The sequence below is a fragment of the Rhinolophus hipposideros genome (genome assembly GCF_964194185.1).
Source record: "Rhinolophus hipposideros genome assembly, chromosome: X".
NCBI lineage: Eukaryota > Metazoa > Chordata > Mammalia > Chiroptera > Rhinolophidae > Rhinolophus > Rhinolophus hipposideros.
The window spans coordinates 85,334,321-85,353,901 of record NC_138046.1 but is presented as its reverse complement, the minus strand read 5'-3'; the positions used below and the strand labels follow the sequence as shown (position 1 = coordinate 85,353,901).

At 39.5% G+C, this 19,581-nt stretch overlaps 1 protein-coding gene across 21 annotated transcripts in view; it reads left to right on the top strand.

Annotated features, from left to right (window-relative positions):
* The window catches only part of LOC308495462 (P antigen family member 3-like), a 37,616-nt gene extending 18,576 nt beyond the window's left edge, over positions 1–19,040 (top strand). For 4 of the 21 annotated variants that reach the window (XM_081043723.1, XM_081043735.1, XM_081043739.1 and 1 more), the window contains 9 exons: positions 7,243–7,362; positions 8,846–8,937; positions 9,380–9,488; positions 11,048–11,161; positions 14,853–14,978; positions 15,358–15,513; positions 16,560–16,685; positions 18,473–18,500; positions 18,872–19,040. In XM_081043723.1, the coding sequence (XP_080899849.1) occupies positions 8,854–8,937; positions 9,380–9,488; positions 11,048–11,161; positions 14,853–14,978; positions 15,358–15,513; positions 16,560–16,685; positions 18,473–18,495 (738 nt within the window). In that variant the 5' untranslated portion in view covers positions 7,243–7,362; positions 8,846–8,853 and the 3' untranslated portion in view covers positions 18,496–18,500; positions 18,872–19,040. The other 17 variants (XM_081043738.1, XM_081043734.1, XM_081043736.1 and 14 more) reach the window with 13 other exon arrangements.
* Positions 19,041–19,581: the final 541 nt, after the last annotated feature.

The window sequence follows — 19,581 nt, the reverse complement described above, 5'->3', positions numbered from 1 at the left end:
TCTCTAAAAAATCCAGTGACTCTCCCTGCTCTCTTTCCCACTGAGATCAGAGCCATTACTTTCTTTAAGTCTGATCAAGTTAGACAGCCGGTTCCAGAAACACAAGGATAAAGTCTGAAAACTGATTCTTAAAATGTGTGTTCTCTACAACCTCTCCGTTACCATAATGTGTATCAGGCAGTGTTCTCCACAGGAATAGAATAGACAGGATAATACTGGGGTGCCAAAAATATATATACGCATTTCAAGAGATGTTATCTGTGCTGAAGCAGTAGTTCATCGCAATCAGAAGAATGTGGACACAGATGGTAACCACTTTGAGTACCTGTTGTAATTGCAGAAGTCAATCGTCACTTGCATCCATAGAAGTGGAACTCTCCATTACTATTATTAGGATTGCGAGTTGAAAACTCATATTCAACTACTTGGATTCAAATATAACCCACGGGCTAGAAACGTATGGCTTGCTGGCTAAATCCTGCCCTTGGCTTGTTTCTCTATCCTTTTGAGCTAAGAATCCTTTTTATCTTTTAATGCATCATTTTCCTAAAAGAGCTGTACACCATGAATACTACCCGTGGCCTACAAAGTCATAGAATTTTACATCTGTTCCCTAGACAAAAAAGGGTTTGGTGATCTCAGGGATTTTCTTTTTTATAACAAATCTTTTATTTATTTCAGTTTTTTATTTTTTAATTTAATTTATTGGGGTGTCAACTGTGAGTAAAATTACATAGGTTTCAAGTGTACATTTGTAATACATACATATATGATATTGTGTGCTCAGCACCCAGAGTGAGTTCTTCAATATGTTTCACCCCCTTTACCCTCTTCTACCATCCCCATCCCCCCAAACCCTCTGATAACAGGTAAACTGTTCTCTGTCTATAAGTTTTCTTTCTTTCTTTCTTTCTTTCTTTCTTTCTTTCTTTCTTTCTTTCTTTCTTTCTTTCTTTCTTTCTTTCTTTCTTTCCTTCTTTCTTTCTATTTCTCTCTCTCTCTCTCTCTCTCTCTCTCTCTCTCTCTCTCTCTCTCTCTCTCTCTCTCTCTCTCTCTCCTTCCTTCTTTCTTTCTTCCTTTCTTTCACATTTTGTTGCTTTCAGTTTTGTATCCCTCATATGAATGAAGTCATATGCTTCTCGACTTTTTCTGTCTGACTTATTTCGCTTACCATAATAATCTCAAGATCCTTCCTTGTTGTCACAAATGGCAGTATTTCAACTTTTCTTATGGCAGAGTAGTAGTCCATTGTGTCTAGATACCACGTGTTCTTTATCCAATCAACTATCGAAGGACACGTTGGTTGTTTCCGTGTCTTGGCCACCGAAACTAATGCTGCTATCAACATCGGAGTCCGTATACTCCTATCTTTATGGATAAATGTTTTCATATTTTTGGGGTTGATACCCAGTAGATGGATTGGGGCATCATATGGCAATTCTATTCTTATTTTTTGTTAGTAACCCCCACAGTGTTTTCCATAGTGCCCGTACCAATTTCCATACACATCAACAGTCTATGAGGGTTCCATTTTCCGCACAGCCTTTGCAAAACTTGTTATTTGTGTTGTTGATGGTAGCCATTCTAACAGGTGTGAGGTGGTATCTCCTTTAGGTTTTGATTTGTATTTCCCTAATAGCTGGTGAAATTGCGGATTATTACATATATTTCTTGGGCTTTATGTGTCTTCTTGGGAGAAGTCCCCGTTCAGGTTCCCTGTCCATTTTTTCATTGGATAGTATCATTTTTGTTATTGAGGTGTCGGTGATTTGAATATATTTTGGATATTAGCCTCTAATCAGAGGTGTGGTTTCCAAATATCTTCTCTCTTTCGAATGGTTGCCTCTTTCTTTTGTTAATGGTGCTTGTGGTACGCAGAACTTTTTTTTGTTCGTTATAGTCCCATTGATTTATTTTAGCGTTGACTTCCCTTGCCTTTGAAGTCAAATTCATAAAATCCTCTTTGAATCCAAGGTTCATAAGTTTCGTACCTATGCTTTCTTCTATGCAATTTATTATTTCAGGTCTTATGTTGAGGTCTTGGATCCACTTTTAGATTACAGTCTAGTTTCAGTCCTTTGTACGTGGCTTTCCTATTTACGAGCACCATTTGTTGAAGAGGCTTTTTTTAATCCATGGTACGTTTTTTGGCTCATGTGTCAGAATTTGTCTGCCCATGTTTATGTGGGTTTATTTTTGGCTTTCCAATTCTCTGCCATTGTTCTGTGTGTCTGTTTCCTGCCAATACCATGCTGTTTTGATCATTGTCTCCTTGTACTACATGCTGAAGTCAGGAGAGTGATACCTCCAGGCTTGTTCATTATTTGGGGGGCTGCTTTGGCTATTCGTGGTCTTTTGTGATTCCATACAAATCTGATGATTTATTCTTTATTTGTTTAAAAAAATGCCACTGGAACTTGGAGGCGGATTGCATTAAGTCTGTATATTGCTTTGGGTAATAGGACATTTTAAATATGCTGATTCTTCCAATCCATGAACACGGAATGTCTTTCCCTTTCTTTGTGTCAACTTCACTTTGTTTTTGAAATGTCTTATACTTTCCAGTGTATAGGTCCTTGACATCATGTGTTAAGTATGTTCCTGGGTATTTTATTCTTTTTCTGGCACTTCCAAAAGGATTTCTTTTTCATTTATTTTTTGTTGTTAGTATGTAGGAAAGCTATGGGTTTTTGTACATTGATATTGTAGCCAGCAACTTTATTGTGTTCCTTTACTGTTTGTAATAGCTGTTTGGTGTATCTTTAGGGTTTTCTATATAAAGAATCCTGTGATCTGCAAAACTGACAACTTAACTTCTTCATTCCCAATGTGGATGCCTTTTATTTGTTTCTGTTGCGTGATTGCTCTGGCGAGGACTTCCAATACTATATTGAATAACACCAGTGATTGGGGCAGCCGTGTGTTGTTCCTGAACGTAGAACAAACGGCTTCATCTTTTCACTGTTAATTATGAAATTAGCTGAGGGTTTGTCACATATGGAATTCATTGTTTTAGGGTATTTTCCTTCTATAGCTATTTTCTGAAGTGTTTTAATGTTAAATGGGTGTTTTCCCCAGGAATAAGAGCTAGGTGGACAGTCAGCGCTAACGTGTCTTTTGGAGCAAAAAGTAATATAAGACCCGGTCTTATATTTTATATTATATAAGACCTGGTCTTTTATAATAGTAAAATAAGACCCAGTCTTCTACTAAAAGGAGACCCGGTCTTATACTATAGTAAAATAAGCCCAGGTCTTATGTTAATTTTGTCTCAAAAACACGCTTTAGAACTGATTATTCGGCTAGGTCTTGTTTTTGGGGAATCACAATATCTTGTAATATGCTTTTCCTGCATCTATTGATATAAGTATATGGCTTTTATCGTTTATTTTGTTTATGTAGTACATCACATGGATAGAATTGGGTATCCTGAACCATCTTTGTGCCCCCGGAATGAACTCCACTTAATCGTGATGGATTACCTTTTTAATGTGTTGTTGTATTCGATTTGCTAGTATTTTACGATGCTTTTTTCATCAGTATTCATCCGACATATTGTTTCATAGTTTTCATTTTTTCTGTTATGCTCACCAGATTTTGGTATCAGGGCTATGTTGGCCTCATAAAATGAGTTAGGAAGTATCGCCTGTTCTTCCCAAGTTTTTGGAAGTGTCTGAGGAGGACAGATGTTAGATCCTCTTTGAATGTTTGGTAGAATTCCCTCATAAAGCCATCAAGTCCTGGCCTTTTGCTTTTGGGAAGGTTTTGGATGAGTGATTCAATTTCCTTACTGTTGATCATTCTATTTAGATTTTCCAGTTCTTCATGATTCAGTCTAGGAAGGCTACATGTTTCTGAGAACTTTCCATTTCTTCTACGTTATTCAATTTGGTAGCATATATTCCTTCATGGTATTCTTGTATGATTCTTTGTATTTCCGTGGTACCTGTGCTAACCTCTCGTCTTTCATTTCTGATTTTGTTTATTTGTGTCTTTTCTCTACTTACCGTAACTGTATCTAACCAAGGGTTTGCCAAAGTTGTTGAGGTTTTCAACAGACTAGCTTTTTCTTGCATTTATTCTTTCCCTTGTCTTTTTTCTCTATTTAGCTTAGTTCTGCTCTAACATTCATTCTTCCATGTCTTCTGCTGACTTTGCGTTTTGTTTGTTCTACTTTTTCCAGTTTTAAGGTATAATGTTAGGTTGTGTATTGGGATATTTCTTGTTTCTTGAGATATGCCTGTAGTGATATACATTTCCCTCTTTTTACTGCTTTCGCGGCGTCCCAGTAATTTTGATAGGGCGATTTTCATTCTCATTTGTTTGTATGAATCTTTTGATCTCTCCTTGTATTTCTTCCATGACCCCGTCATTCTTCAATAGCATGTTGCTTATCTGCACATATTTGTGGTTTTTCCTGCTTTCTTTTCACGGTTGATATCCAATTTCAAAGACTTGTGATCAGAGCATCTGCTTGTTATGATTTCAAACTTCTTAAATTTGGTGAAGCTAGTTTTATGTCCCAGCATACGGTCCACGGTTGAAAATGTTCCATACACATTAGAAAAGAATGTGTTGCCTGGTGTTGTAGGATGAAGTGCTCTGTAAATGTCCATTATGTTAATTTGGTCTAATGTGTCATTAAGGCTGATATTTCCTCACCGATTTTCTGTTTGGATAATCTTTTCAAGCCTGTCAGTGCTGTTCTTGGGTCCCCCACTATAGTTGTGCTTTTGTGATTTCTCCCTTTCGTTCTGCTAGGAGTTGCTTTGTATATTTTGTTCTTTGCCAATTGAGGGTATACATATTGACAAGTATGTCTTCTTATATTGTCCCGTTTATCATTATGAAACGTCCATCTTTGTTCTTGTTACTTTTTTATCCTGAAGCCTGTTTTGTCTCATATAAGTATGACTACGCCTGATTTTCTCTGGCGACCATTTATTTCGAGTATCATTCTCCACACTTTCAGTTTAAGACTGTATCTGTCTTGTAGCTGATATGTGTCTCTTGGAGGCAGCATAAGGTTGGGGATCGTTTTCTGATCAGTCCGCTACTCTGTGCCTTTGTATGGGTGAGTTCATTCCATTGACATTTAGGGTGACTATATTGATATATGAGGATTTCCTATTTCCATTTTAATTTTTATTTTGTGTTTACACAAAATAATATCTACAGTATTTCGTTGCCTACATTGTTTCATGGCCCTTTGTTCCTGTCTGTTATTTCAGTGTGGTGGTATTCTATGATTTTTCCCGGTGCTTCCTCTTTTTTCATGTTACATGTCTCAGTTCTGGATTTGTTTGAGTGTTACCATTAATTTTACGTAAAACAAAGTTTTATATATGTAGTATAAAAAGCACTTTCTTATTTCTGTCCCTTCCTGAATTTCCCTTACGTGTGCTACTTCCCAGACAAAACTGATCAGCAATGTAAAACAGTGGAAAAGAAACATGCACAGAGATTCTGTGTAAATTGACAAGAGTTTTTATTCCCACTAGCTTCATCGACATAACTTTTCAAATCGAGTAATATCCCGCCTAAAGAGATAAAAGTTGAAAACAACTTTATTCTTCATTAGACCAACTCCCTAAAAGACACATTAACTCTTCATCAAAAAATACCAAATGACGTTTATCAACCCCTATATCTTTTGAACAATTTGTCTTGGAACCTGTGCCTTGCAGTGTCTGGAAACCATTAGATCACCGCTCTTACCCAAACCTAATCACACTCTTCCCCCACAATATGTCTTTTGCATAGATACCCAGGAGAGGGATTGCTGGGTCCTATGGTAATTCTATTCGTAATTTTTTGAGGAACCTCCACACTGCCTTCCATAGTGGCTCCACCAGTCTGCATTCCCACCAACAGTGTATGAGGGTTCGTTTTCTCCACAGCCTCTCCAGCACTTGTTACTATTTGTCTCATTGATGATAACCAGTCTAACTGGCGTGAGGTGATATGTCATCGTACTTTTTATTTGCATTACTGATGATTAGTGATGTTGAGCATATTTTCATATGTCTATTGACCATTTTGCACGTCTTCTTTGGAAACATGTCTTCAGGGCCTCTAACCATTTTCTAACTGCATTTTGTGTTTTTCTGTTGTTGTATAATTTCTTTATACATTTTGGATATTATCCCCTTATGGAGACGTTGGATTGTGTCTTTTTTGGTTGTTGTTAAGTTGTACGAGTTCCCTCATCGGTGGCGTTGTTTACAAAATATCTTCTCCCATTCGATCGGTTGCCTCTTTCATTTGTCGATGGTTTATTTTGCTGTACAGATGCTTTTTAGTTTGATATAGTCCCATTAATTTATTTTCGCTTTTAGTTCCCTTCCCTTTGGAGTCAAATTCATAAAATGTTCTTTGAACTGCAGGTCTATATGTTCAGTACCTATGTATTTTCCTATGCAGTATATTATCTCAGGTCTTCTGTTTAAGTATTTGATCAATTCTGACTTAAGTTTGGTACACGGTAACAGACAGTGCAGTTTCATTCTTTTACAGGTTGCTTTCCAATTCTCCCAGCACCATTACATTTATCCATAAACACATAGTTGCTCCACTCTTCATTGCAGCTTTATTTATGGTGGCCAAGACATGGAAACAACGAAATGTTCTTTAATAGATGAATGGGTAATGAAGGTGTGGTAGGTATGCAGAATGGAATACTATTCTCCCATAAGAAAAGTTGAAATAGGACCATTTGTGACAACATGGATGGATCTTGAGATTATAATGCTAAGCGAAATAAGTCAGACATGAAAAGTAGAGAACTATATGAATTCACTGATATGTGGTATATAAAACTGAAAAGAACAAAAGAAGAAGACTAACAAAGAAGCATAAACTCATAGTCACAGATGATAGTTTAGTGGTCAGCACAGGTAAGAGAACAGGGTCTGGTAGATGAGGGTAAAAGGAATGAAATACATGGTGATGGAAAGAGAACTGGCTCTGGATGGTGAACACACCATGTGATATATAGAAGATGTATTATACAATTGTACACCTGAAATGTATGTATCTTTGCTAACAGTTGTCACACTAATAAAATTTAATTTAAAAAAATAATTAAATTAACATATGTTTGTGTGTGTGTGTGTGTGTGTGTGTGTGTGTCTTTTGCTCTGCCACCTCCAGACTGTGTTAAGTTTCTGCCCAGGTATTGCTCTACCTGATTGTTAGGTAATAACATCATCTGGCTCATCAAGTTGTTTGGCTGGTTTTTAGGAAGTAACGTGAGAAGTAGAATCACCAGTGCTGTACACCATGTGACAGTGGGCTGAGACTGGATCCTAGGACCATTACCAAAGGGTATTTGTGAACCACACACTGACTGAAGGACCACAGGTATAATCCCAGGAAACCAGTTACCAGTCCAGGGATTTAAACGTGCAATAAGGTGAGCAGAAATGTAAAGAAAAGATGGTTAAACCTAACTAATCTATGGCAGTGTGTAAATGCTTTGTTTACCTGACACATAATCCAGATGCACAGGAGGAACTGATGAATCCCAGTATGTGTACAAAAATGTATTAAAATCCTTAGTATCCATTTCTGTCATGGCCAAGTTTTTGACATGCATTGTCCACGAGCGGTAACCCGGGGCAGTGTGTGCACAACGTTTCTGGAAGCATTAGAAAGATAGCAGGGGGAAGGAAGAAGACAGGTCGGGCTCCAGTCTTCGACGACCGTAGGCCCAGGGCTTTGGAGGCTCTGTGGCCCAGGCGGGGAAAACCTCACCCTGCAACGCAGGACCCCAAGTCAGTGCGCATGCTCGTTGGTGCGCGCGCTCGTTGGTGCGCATGCGCCGTGCAGCAGGTGGCAGTTGCTGCGCAAGCGCACTGCTGTCCGCGTTGTGCAAGCAGAGCTGGGACGGAGGCGGTCGTGTTCCTTCCTTCTCGATTCTCTGTGGCCGCTTGGGACTGAACGGGTAGGTCCCTAGATGAGTGCTCCCAGGTGTGGAAGGACGAGGGAGTGGGGGGACAGCCGCGGGCTTCCGTGGAGACGGGGCTGCTTCCTGTGGCTCCGAGGGGGAAGGTCCTCGAGGTCGTCGTCTCTCCCCTCGCTCGGGTCGTGGCCGCCATGGCCCCTGTGGTCCCGGTGGGAGCGGGCCGAGGGGGTAGTGGCTGGTGGGCCGTGGAGGGGAGGGGTGAGATGAGGACGGCAGTGCAGGGCCGTGATTTCAGTGGGGGTGGGGGCTGGCGGCCCCTGGACCAGCCACGGGAGCCCGAATGCGGAGCCCTCCGTGGGGCCCGGGCCGGGGCTGGGCGGGCTGTGAGGCAGGGCCTAGAAATGGGCCCGCGGTAGGACTGCCACTGGGTCCCCGAGACGTGCCGTGTACCAGGCGGGTGCCGCGGGAGAAGCGGGCCTGAGGGGCTGGGTGGCAGCCCGTCGCCTGGGCCTTGTGGTCAGAAAACCGCACAGGCGGCCTGGCCAGACTTGAGCCTTCCTGTGTGTTCCAGCCCCACTTTATTGAAGCGGGAAAATGGGCCTTGTCGGTGGCCGTGGGCCCAAAGCAGCGGTCGCGGGAGGATGAAGGGTCTAGCAGGGTTTTCTTCAAGGTCTTACCGATGGGGAATCGGGGTCTGGAACCCAACCTGGTGTGTGGTCCCGTGCTTACGGCGGTGCTACTGCCAGCTTGTCCATCAAATAGACGGATTTACCAGCCCTTGTGTTTGCTCTGACCGGAAAGCGTGTGCCCTGCACTGACCCTGAGACGTATTTTGAAAGTGTTTCGAACTTTAAAAACGAATTACATAGAACATAGCCGTGCAAATGGTACTGCTAACCTCGTACGTGAACTTTTCAAGTCACCTTATTCTGCTTTCAGTGTGAAGTATGAGTAAGCATGTGAGATCCCCATCCCTATGGAAAGTCCTACTGCAAGATGAAGAGGCTTCGGAGCCAGTTGGACCTGTGGTTGTGAGTGCTTTAATGTTCCATGTTTTCTCTTACCACACGTGTATGTCCTCAAAGTTCTATTGAACGACTATAGATGCAGTGAAAAGTGTTTCCGTGTCGTGAAGACGAAGGAAACATCTATCCAGGAGGAATCCATGCTGGCATTGCCAGTGGAAACGCAGCCTGTGACTTCTTTCTCAAGCTTGTTCCCCACAGACTGTGCCCATCCATCCCAGCGGAGAGTGAAATCGCTTCTCAGAGTGAAATCGCTTCTCACGTCCTTGTGAGCAGCTGCTCTGGGAGTGGCCACAGTTTGGAAAGAGTCAATTCATCAAGAATGAGACTATAGAATCGTGCTTTTAAATGTATTTATGGTTATTTACGATTATTCTCTGTGTTTGTATCCTTGGCATGTATTAACATAAATCCTTTCCTTTGCCCACATGCACACACCCCTGGGTAGGGCCAGCTACCCAGTGATGAACAACCTCCACAAGTGGAGCCACCAACTGAGAGTCAGGAGATTACACCTGGGCAAGACAATGAAGATGAAAGAGCACCTGAGGTTCAAGGTGAAGGGAAAGGGAGGAAGAATGCCCGTGGGGGAAAGGGATCGGTGTGTCTGGTGTATTGTGACATAGCGGAACTGTGGATGGACACCAATGAAAGGCATTCAAACATTCCGCGCAAATGGGCTGAAAAGGTGAACAGAGTATATTTTCCAGCTTCTTGCACTCTTTCACTATAATGACTTTTGTCGTTTTCTGCAAGATTTCTTTTGTGTGTGCTTGAAAAGACAGCCAGTCTAAATCAGAGGAAACTGTAATTTTCACTACAAAAGTGTACATTCGTCCACTCGTTTAATTTGTTCTTCTTAGAACTTGGTTGAATGGCTTCTCAGTCATTGCATCAAAAGTGTAAGCAACTTTTATGAGCGTGGGCAGAGTGCAAAGTCAGCATATCCTATAACACATGAAGTAAAACCGATTTGCATCAGGAAGGTAGCTTCCTTTTAAGATGAGAAAACTGAGGCTACGTCAGCACTTGACTCACTGACACAGAAGTCATACTTCATTCCAAGCTTTGTGGGCTCCTGTCATCTGTGTTGGTGTGTGAAGGAGTGAATGATTTTGTATCAAATGCTACATTGTCAGATGTGTCTGTATGGTCACGTAGCTCATTGCTGCCATGAAAATAGATGCAGTTCAATGGAGCAGCATAGAGACTCCTGAAATGAGTTCAGAGAATGTAGGCTGCTGTATGCCCTGATTCCATGTTTTTGTTATGGTAAGTTTGGTAAAAGCTGGACAATTCCGAATTCTGGCACATAGGTAACGATAGGAGTGTGACTTTTAAAAGTGATGTAAAAGGGGTTTAAATAGTTTTAACATTAGGAAATGCAAAAAATACCTTAAAATTATTATGAAACAGAAATTATTTCTTCTAACTCTATAGTATTTTCACCAAACATTTTTAGTAAGTTATTTACATGAATCAGGTCACGGATTCTTGTCCGAATTCTCTGTTGAGAGGTTTCCGCAGTATGACTGACACTACAGTCCATTCATTTCTTTCCACTCTACTTTCCTTCATCTCACTGTGAGGCAGATGTTTTGATGTTTATCACTAATAATTTGTTTTTATTTTTCCTCCTTTTCTGAATGGGATTCATTTATCGAAATGAGGGCCCTGCACGTAAATATAACTAGTTATTTTGAGATAGTAAGTTTTGGATTATTGTAGTAAGCGGATGAGGTCACTACCATAAGGGTTGTTATAGGCCCCCAAATGCACTCAGTTACACCTGCGGTAAATCACGTTTCATTGTAATCACAACACCATGGATGGCGTAGCCCTCAGACTTCCTGGACAGAGCTGAGGCTCTCTATTCTTAGTACTAGATTGCAACATACGGGAAATACAGATGTCTGTGCTTTATCTTCAGACTGTCATTTAAAATAAGTTTTCATATTACAGGAAAACAAAGATACGCAGTGCATCTTGACGTCACACTTCTTCTCCCAAAAAATACAGGCTTTTATTGCTATCAGCTGGAGGAATGATGATTTTAATTTACTTGTTTATATGCCATGGACATTGGTCAAAAGGAGAACTTTTTTTTCTTCTTAAGATTCTGACCCAGAAGCTGATCTCCAGGACCTGGCTCTCGCTAAGACAGGTCGTGAGGGCAAAGTCCAAGGGGAGAGTGTACCAAATTTACAGCCCTTTCAAATGCCAGCAGCAGGTATGTTATCCATTACAAATGCAACTTGTGTCTTTTCTTCGCAATCCCATCTCCGATACTATAGAGGTACCATGCTGTAACGTTAATAGAGTCATATATAAAGATCACTTGTAATAGATTTCTGCCGCAAGGGCCTGACTGCCTGACTTACAGACTGTCAGAGATAGAAACAAATAATGTCAAAGCTATATTAAATTATAAAATACAAAAACACATTGTTACCTTTGAGTACAAGTCCTATCACTAACAACAGTAATTTTCAGATTCTTTTATAATTCCTGCATTTAAGAAACACGTGAATGCATTTGTCATCAATATCAGGTTGTCTGAAATATGCTGAGGCACTGAAGTACGTTCTAGTACCAGTTCTAAAATCATGTGTGTTTCTCTGGGACAATCTCATAACTTCAAAAACACCTTTACTCTTTTATAAATAGTGAAATCAAGTCAGATACATTAAAATCATTAGGAAAGGTGATGTTTGCCTTCTCTGGTACTCTTGAATAGAATACAGAGAATACAAAGTTGCTCTTTTTCATGACTTATACAGTGTCACCCTGAAAATAACCCCCAGCCGAACAATCAGCGCTAATGTGTCTTTTGGATCAGAAATTAATAGGAGACCCGGTGTTACATTTTATCATATTATGTTCCGTTATGTTGTATTCTATTCTATTTTATTATATTACATCACATTATATTATGCAAGACCAGGTCTTATAGAAAAATGAGACCAGGTCTTATATTAACATTTGGTCCAAAAGACACCTTAGAGCTGATTCTGCGGCAAGGTCTCATTTTCAGGGAAACACGGTACGAGAAACTATCATCTTGAGTCACATATTCAGATCTGAGTTGAGACTTCATAGTTAATAAGATAATCAGTAAACACTTCCCTTGAAGTTCCTTTTTCTTTATGGAGACCCGCATAGATTCTGTGCAAGTGTGGCCTCTGGGCTAGTAATAACAATCGCATAATAAATCTTTTGCCCAATGAAGCCTCACATGACAGTGTCATGAAATGGCAAGAGGAAGTCTCTTTGCTAGTTTCTGTGTCCGGTCCAGTAGAGAGAATGCAGACAAGCACTGATGCTCCAGGCTGGAGTGAGTGAGATACCTGTGCTGAGCGTGCTCAGTCACCACTGTCAGTTATTGACTGACTTTCCATTACACATGTATGGACCACGTGGTATGGTCACCTGTAACTATGCCACATGTGACATGTTGGTACACTCTCTCTCGCAAAAACGAATTATTATGATTTGAAGTTCAAGGACTATAAGCTTCATAAATTCAGAGTAGTCAACTTAAGGCTGTTTACTGGTCAAATGGAAGCTGTTCTCCAGAAAAAGGTCAGGCAAAGAGTGAGGGTGAGGACTCGGAGGGTCCTGATCGTCAAAGGCAAGATTTTCCCAATCTCCAGCGGATTGATGTGCTGGAAGCAGTTATGAGACCCAATTAGAATGCAAGTTGTTTGGTTTCCGACTTTCACAATACAGAGATGACATTTCTGTAGAGCTCGCATGAAAAGATTTTTGAATGGTAGTTCAGACCCCAAATGCCTGACTGCCTGACTCCCACTCTGTCACTTACAGAAACGACTTGGGGCAAAGATATATTGAACTATAAAATTTGAAAAACTGTTCTTAGTTTTTGGTCCATTTATATGCCATGTTGGTAGTTTAACCAATAGCAAATAATTTTCTATTTCTTGTATACTTCCTTCTTTTAACAGATACATAAGCATTTGAAATACTTTTCAGTTTGTGTAACATATGCTGAGATAAACAACTGGTCTCTAGTATCAGCTTGAATATAACGTGTGGGATTCTGGGAGAACCCCTTAACTTCTAAACCGATAGCTCCTCTTACATACATAGTAAATTCAAATCCAGATGTACAAAAGTCCTTCTCAATGTTGGTGTTTGTGTTCTCTAGTTCTCTTGTATGTAACACATGGAATACAGAGACATTCTGTTTTTCCATGACTTATTTATAATAGTGTAACATCTTGAGAGACATTTCAGGATTTCATTGCAACTAAGATGATGAGTAAACAGTATTACCTGACCTTTAACTTTTTTCCTTTCTTTTTTTTTTCGTATTCACACCTGTATACTTTCTCTTCGATTCTGACAAACTTTGAATTCTTCTGGCTCTTAGAACATAATTGCACTTTAAGTCCTTTCCCCAAAGGGCCCCAAATGCCCAAATTGAAAAATGGCACGAATTATCTAGTTGCTATATTCTGTGTCTGATCAGGAAGAGAGAATGCAAGCAGTCACGGGTGTCCAGGCCATTGGGAGTGAGGTCCCTGTACTAAGCACGCTCCCTGTCCCCACTGTCAGTGTAAGTGAGTTACTGTCAGGAATGAAAATGTGCGCACTGTGACAGTATCACCTGTAAGCATATCAAACGTGTCATAGTGTAAGTTCGTGCACCCAGCAATCAATTGATAACATTTCAGGCTCAAAGACTACAGCCTTAATAATTTCTGAGTAACCAATTAAGTATGCTTAGTCTTTAAACTTGCAACGTTTTTTTTAAAATATCACGATTGTGTATTTCTGGTGTGGCGGTTTCTACAATCTGCAGATTTAACAATGATTGCTAGAAGGAATCAATAGATTCCTAAAAGAAAAATGCACAGAGATAGTATTAGCCAAAAGGATTATGGAAAAAATCTGAATCATGTTTATTACCATAGAGAATGCTGTACAGAGTGTCCTAAATTCCCTTACTTCTTTGTCCCATAGTGTGAATTGGAAAGAGAAAGAGCAAGGGAATGGTATGACTTGCCTCTAACAGGGTCTGATACGTGCATTCTTTGTCCCTTTGTCACTTCTTACATATGTGTTGCATTACTCAGTTCTCATATTCCATTAAATAATAAAAATATTCATAATTAACGAAAGACAATGCAACTGCCATTTTCACAGTCACGTTATGATATTTTTAGTGTGGAACATAGAGTAATTACTGATTAAAGGTTACATGAAAATATAAATGAAACATCTTTATGTAAAAAATGGCACATCACAATTTCTGCCTGTTGTTTATAATACACTTTCAAATTTTCCCTACATTACGTAGTGGAAAACAATAAATACAAACGTTACGTAATATATGAATACCAGGGAAGTAGGAACATCCCTATGAGTAAAAACTGTCAACTCGGGAATCGTTAAATCCAGGGAATGTCATGTCATCAGTAAAGCAACGAGCCTGGGCTGTCTGGTTCACTGCTCACAAATGCCCTTCCTAAAATTTCCTCTGCTGAGGATGTTCCTATAAAATGTTAGAATATGCGTTTTCATGTCTCAGGGACAGTGAAGGCCCCAAGACTGTTTTTGACTCTATGAGATTATTGCATGTCACGTGGGCATCACTTGATTGGGACAGGTGACCGATACAGACTGGAGCGCCGCATTGGAGCTCCGGATTAATTCCACAGGGCATTCCCTGGTCCTAACACTGGAGGATAGAACTGAAGATGAAGCCAGTCTCGAGGTGGCTTCTTCTGTATGTCCTTAGTTGTTGGACTTTGGTTTATCTAGATTTCAGGAGATTCTCAATGATGGTTGTTCTATAACTTAGTTGTTACTTTGATATGGTCATGAGAGGACGCAAGCACAGTATTTACCTACAAGATCATATTCACCTGAAATCTGTGAAAACGTTTTCTCATAAGGGCCTGACCTGGAAACTGATCTCCAGAACCTGGCTCAGCCGAACATTGCGGATGAGGGCAGTGATGGTCCTGACGCCATGGAGGACATTTTACCAAAACTAGAGTCCATTTATATGCCAGAAGCAGGTACGTTACTCATAGGAGTACAGTTTTGGGGGTTTCTGTTATGCAGAAGCACAGCGTTACTAATATAGAGATAACATAGTCTAGTATTAATAGAGCTCACCTAGAAAGATTTTTGAAGTGTATTTCAGGCCCCAAAGGCCACACTGCCAGACTTACAGTCTATCAGCTACAGAAACGGGTTGAAGCTAAGCTGTATCCAATTATAAAAGTATGCAAACTATGATATTATCACCTCTAACCATATCAAATGTGTCGCATATGGATTTCTGCCTTCGCAAAGCGATTGTTTGCATTTCAAGTTCAAAGACTATCACCTTAATAATTTCTGAGTAATCAACTTAGTATGCACACGTTTGCAATTGATAACCTTTTCTATTAGGGCCTGATGTGGAAAGTGATGTCCCGTACCTGACTCAGCCGAACACTGGGGATGAAGGCAGCGAAGGTCCTGATGTCATGGAGGACATTTTACCAAAACTAGAGTCCATTTCTATGCCAGAAGAAGGTTTCTACCTAGAAGAATACACTTTACAGGGTATCTGTTTTCCACAAGCACGTCTTTAACGATGTAGAGTAACATACTGTAACTTTAATAAAGCTCAGATCTACATATTTTTGCCGAGTAATTGATAGGCCAGCTGGCTGTCTGCCTGACTTACGTTCTATCAGATACAGAAACGATGAGTGTCAAGGCTAATTGAATTATAAAATATGAAAGCCTTTTGTTACTTTTCATCCTTTGTACCTTGAGCCACCACTAAAAATTTCAGAAGCTTCTATAATTTTTGCCTATATCTAATACATCATGCATTTGATGTATTTGTCACTTGGTGTGAAACAAGCTGAGGTTCGGAAGTACCAGCTTTAATGTAATGTGTGAGATTCTGGGAGCACCCCTTAACTTCTACACGGTTTTTTACCCTTATATAAATTGTGAACAAATCAGACATATATTAATAAAAACCATCTTCAGTGCTGTTTTGTTGTGTTCTCTAGCTCTTGTGTATGTAATACATAGAACACAAAGACATTCTGTTTTTCATGACTTATTTATGATTGATGACATATCACCTTGTACCAGATTTTAAGATTTCACTACAACTAAGATAATGAAATAAGTCCGCTTTACGTGTCTGTTTCTGTATGGAGACCTGTATCCATGTGCTCAGATTCTGTCAAATTCTGACTTCTTCTGACTCTTCGAAAACAAATTTTAAATCTTTTTCCCCAGAAAGCCTCAAATGACTGAGTCATGAAATTGCCAGAAATAGACTAGTTTCTATTTTCTGTGTCTCAAACAGTACAGAGTGTTCATGCTGTTACCGATGACCAGGAGGCGATGCATAAGATACCTGCGCTAAGCGTGGTCTCCTTCATCACCGTCATTCTTGTGATTCCCTCTAATTTGAATGCGGAGACTAGGATATAATCACCTCTAACCGTATCAGCTGGGGCATCGTATATGCTTCTGTGTCGAAATGTCAATTGCTTAGATTTGAAATTCAAAAAACTATAAACTTAATATTTGCTGGGTAATGAACTTAGGTATGCTGGCCGTTCACATTTATAACATCTCTTAAGGGCTTGATCCGGAAGATGGTCTCCAGGAACTGGCTCAGCCGAGGATTGACCGAGAGGGCAGAGATGGTCCAGATGTCACGCAGGAGCTTGTCTCTAAGCTAGAAACCATTCACATGCTGGAAGCAGGTATGTTATGCAATAAGAATCCTATTTATCCGTTTACCAAATCACTGACCATGAATTCGAGAGCTTTTGAATTTCAAGGCAGCATTTTATATTTTGGGAAGAACTTGCCTCAGATTAGTCTTCTAACCTTTTTACTGCTCATTTGCCGAAGCATTTCATTAGACTATTTACCTTAAGAGAGTTTTCAGACTACTTCCAGGAGCCTGTTAGACATAGCGAAAATGTATTCATAGGCATAGCGTAGCCTAGAAATGTACGTGTTATTACATAGCTACCAAATTGCTTGAGTATCCAATATCAAAGTTCAGGAAAAAAACCCACAGCAGAGCAAACCAAAGGGATAGGATACGAGATAAGTAATAAAAGTTTAAATCTTTGGGAAAAGTAAACATAATTTCACTAGTAAATCAAGAAATGGTTCTTCTGAAAAATATTTGTGAAGAAATTAAGCACTAAGGACACTGAAAAACTTTTGTGAATATTGTCCATGAGTAGCATGATCTTGAAGAATTTGCAAGAAATCCAAGTACACAGGGTAGGGAATATGATTGAGACACTGACAGATATTGATTGTTTTATATAATTGAAAGTGAATACATTCTTGACCTCTAAAGTAATATTTTCAAAATATGAAAGGAATGGTTGATATTCTAGGAAAATATATGTTATTTAATACATCCCATTAATACTCGAATATCTGAACATCACAGATATCATAGGAGTGCTTTGGAAATTCATCAGACTTGTCCCTCAAAAGGTCTTATTTTACTTAAGATCAAGGTAGCGTATGCTTGAAAATTGATGAGAATAGATGTTGAAGCATTCTCCTCACAAAAGGTAAATAACTATGTGAGGTGTTGGATGTGTTAATTACTTCCTTTTGTCTTAGTAATCATTCCACAATGTATAGATACATCAAATCACCATGTTTTATACTTTAAATACATGCAATCATATTTATTACTTTTTCCTGAATAAAAATTTACGGAGCAATGTTTTTGGAAGAAAATTTACCTTCTAGATATCTTACTGTTTCTCTCATTCTCTTTCCTTATCGCGCCCTCTCTTCATTCTTCTTCTTCATGCTTTTCATTTTTTTTTTGCCATGACATACTCCTTGGCATATATGTTCTTCACATTTTGCTGTCAGAAATGACGGTAATGACTTAAAACGAGAGTGATTCTATAATTTATTATATAAACTGAAATACTTTCAAATGTGGAAAAGACATTATTTATTATTACGCTTGGACTACAGGTGAAAATGGGGACACATTAATACCCCACTTACGCAATCACACGATGGCTAAAATGGCCCAAAGATACGTTTTTCCATTCCTGCAACAGAGAGAAAACACAAATGTAGTATTGGACTTGTATTTACTTCACTTAAGCAGTAACCAATGTGGCATTACTGTTTTAAGTATGTTATGCTCAGTAAATTATTTCAGTCAAAGCAGTTAATCAATATATTCTTGTAAATTTCTTTTCTCTCAGGATTTATGGGGTGTTGCTTGGATTTTTAGTAAAAGGATGCAGAATTTTTGCTTTCTGTTTAACACTTCCATTTTACATTTTCATTTTGTGTCATGTGTTCTGTACAGAAACATTGATTTCATTTCCTTGTACCAATAGAAAGAGTCTCGTGCTAAAAAGTAGTGGTAAACGATCTGCTTTGAAGTCTTTTTTTTATGAAACCAGAGCTGCAGTGTCCTTTGTACACCTTCAGTGTAATCTCAATGACACTCTGCTAAGTTGTGTTCCCACCTGTCATGTTTCTCTTGCAGGGGAAGGGCAAGCAAAGGATTAAGGAAGGTGAGCTGAAAACATGAAAACTACAACGTGGGATATCTGACTATGAAAATTATCTCAGTAAAGTTTTTTTGCTTTCCCCAATGAGCATCACCAATCTATTGTTAAGTGGATGTCTAAGCGGTTGATACTATTGAAAATTGTATTGTTTTTTGTAATTTTATGTCCTGATTGAAGTTGTATATACAGATGTATCTGCAGATTGGTATTTCTCCAGCAACCTTGCAAAATCTGCTTATGAATTCTGAAAGCTTATGTTAGATCCTTTTGGAATTTCACCATGCACAGATCATTTGTGAGAACGAGCAGAGTTTTGTGCTCTTTGAAACATGTTGTCTTTTTTTTCCCTTTTCTCATTTTACAACCTTGGACAGAGCCAGCCAGTACGGTGTGAATAGAAGCCTTAATAGTGGGCCATGTTTCTCTTGTCTTTGATGGGAAATGCAGAATTTCGACATTTCGCCAAGTTACTGTGAAGCAGAGGAAGTTCCACTGCAGTCCTGGGTTGCTAACAATATATATCTTCAATAAATGTTGATTTTCATCAAACACTTGTGCATTTATTGAGATAATTGAAGGATGTGCTCCTCCAACAGTCTGTTAATGTCCTGAATTACACAGGAAACTTCCTATGTATAAACCAAGGTTACCTTCTTACGGCGCTATATTGGGTCATGATATATTATTTTTACCAAAAACCTACACATTAGTGTCATGTGTTTAGGATGTTCGTGTATGACCTCCTGAGTGACTAGCGTGTGCTTTTAGGTCATGCATTTTGGAATCACGGTTACACTAGATGCCTCCAGTGAATTGGTCTGTACAAACTCTTTTAGTCTCTGGCAGGGAACGCAGTGCAAGGCTGGGAGGAGTGTAGCGCCAGCTTTCCCTTGTTCCGCTGTTTCTTGATTTCATCTCTCTTGTTAGTACTGGACCCCACTAACAGGTGAGTGACAGGGAAGCTCCAGGTCCCCATCCCTTCAGCCTGGGTGAGGTGCCGTCTTCCCCGCAAGATACCTCTAGTGGTGCTGTGGCTCTGAAAGCACCTGCTCCCGTTTCTGTGATGATGTTAGTCTCCCACACA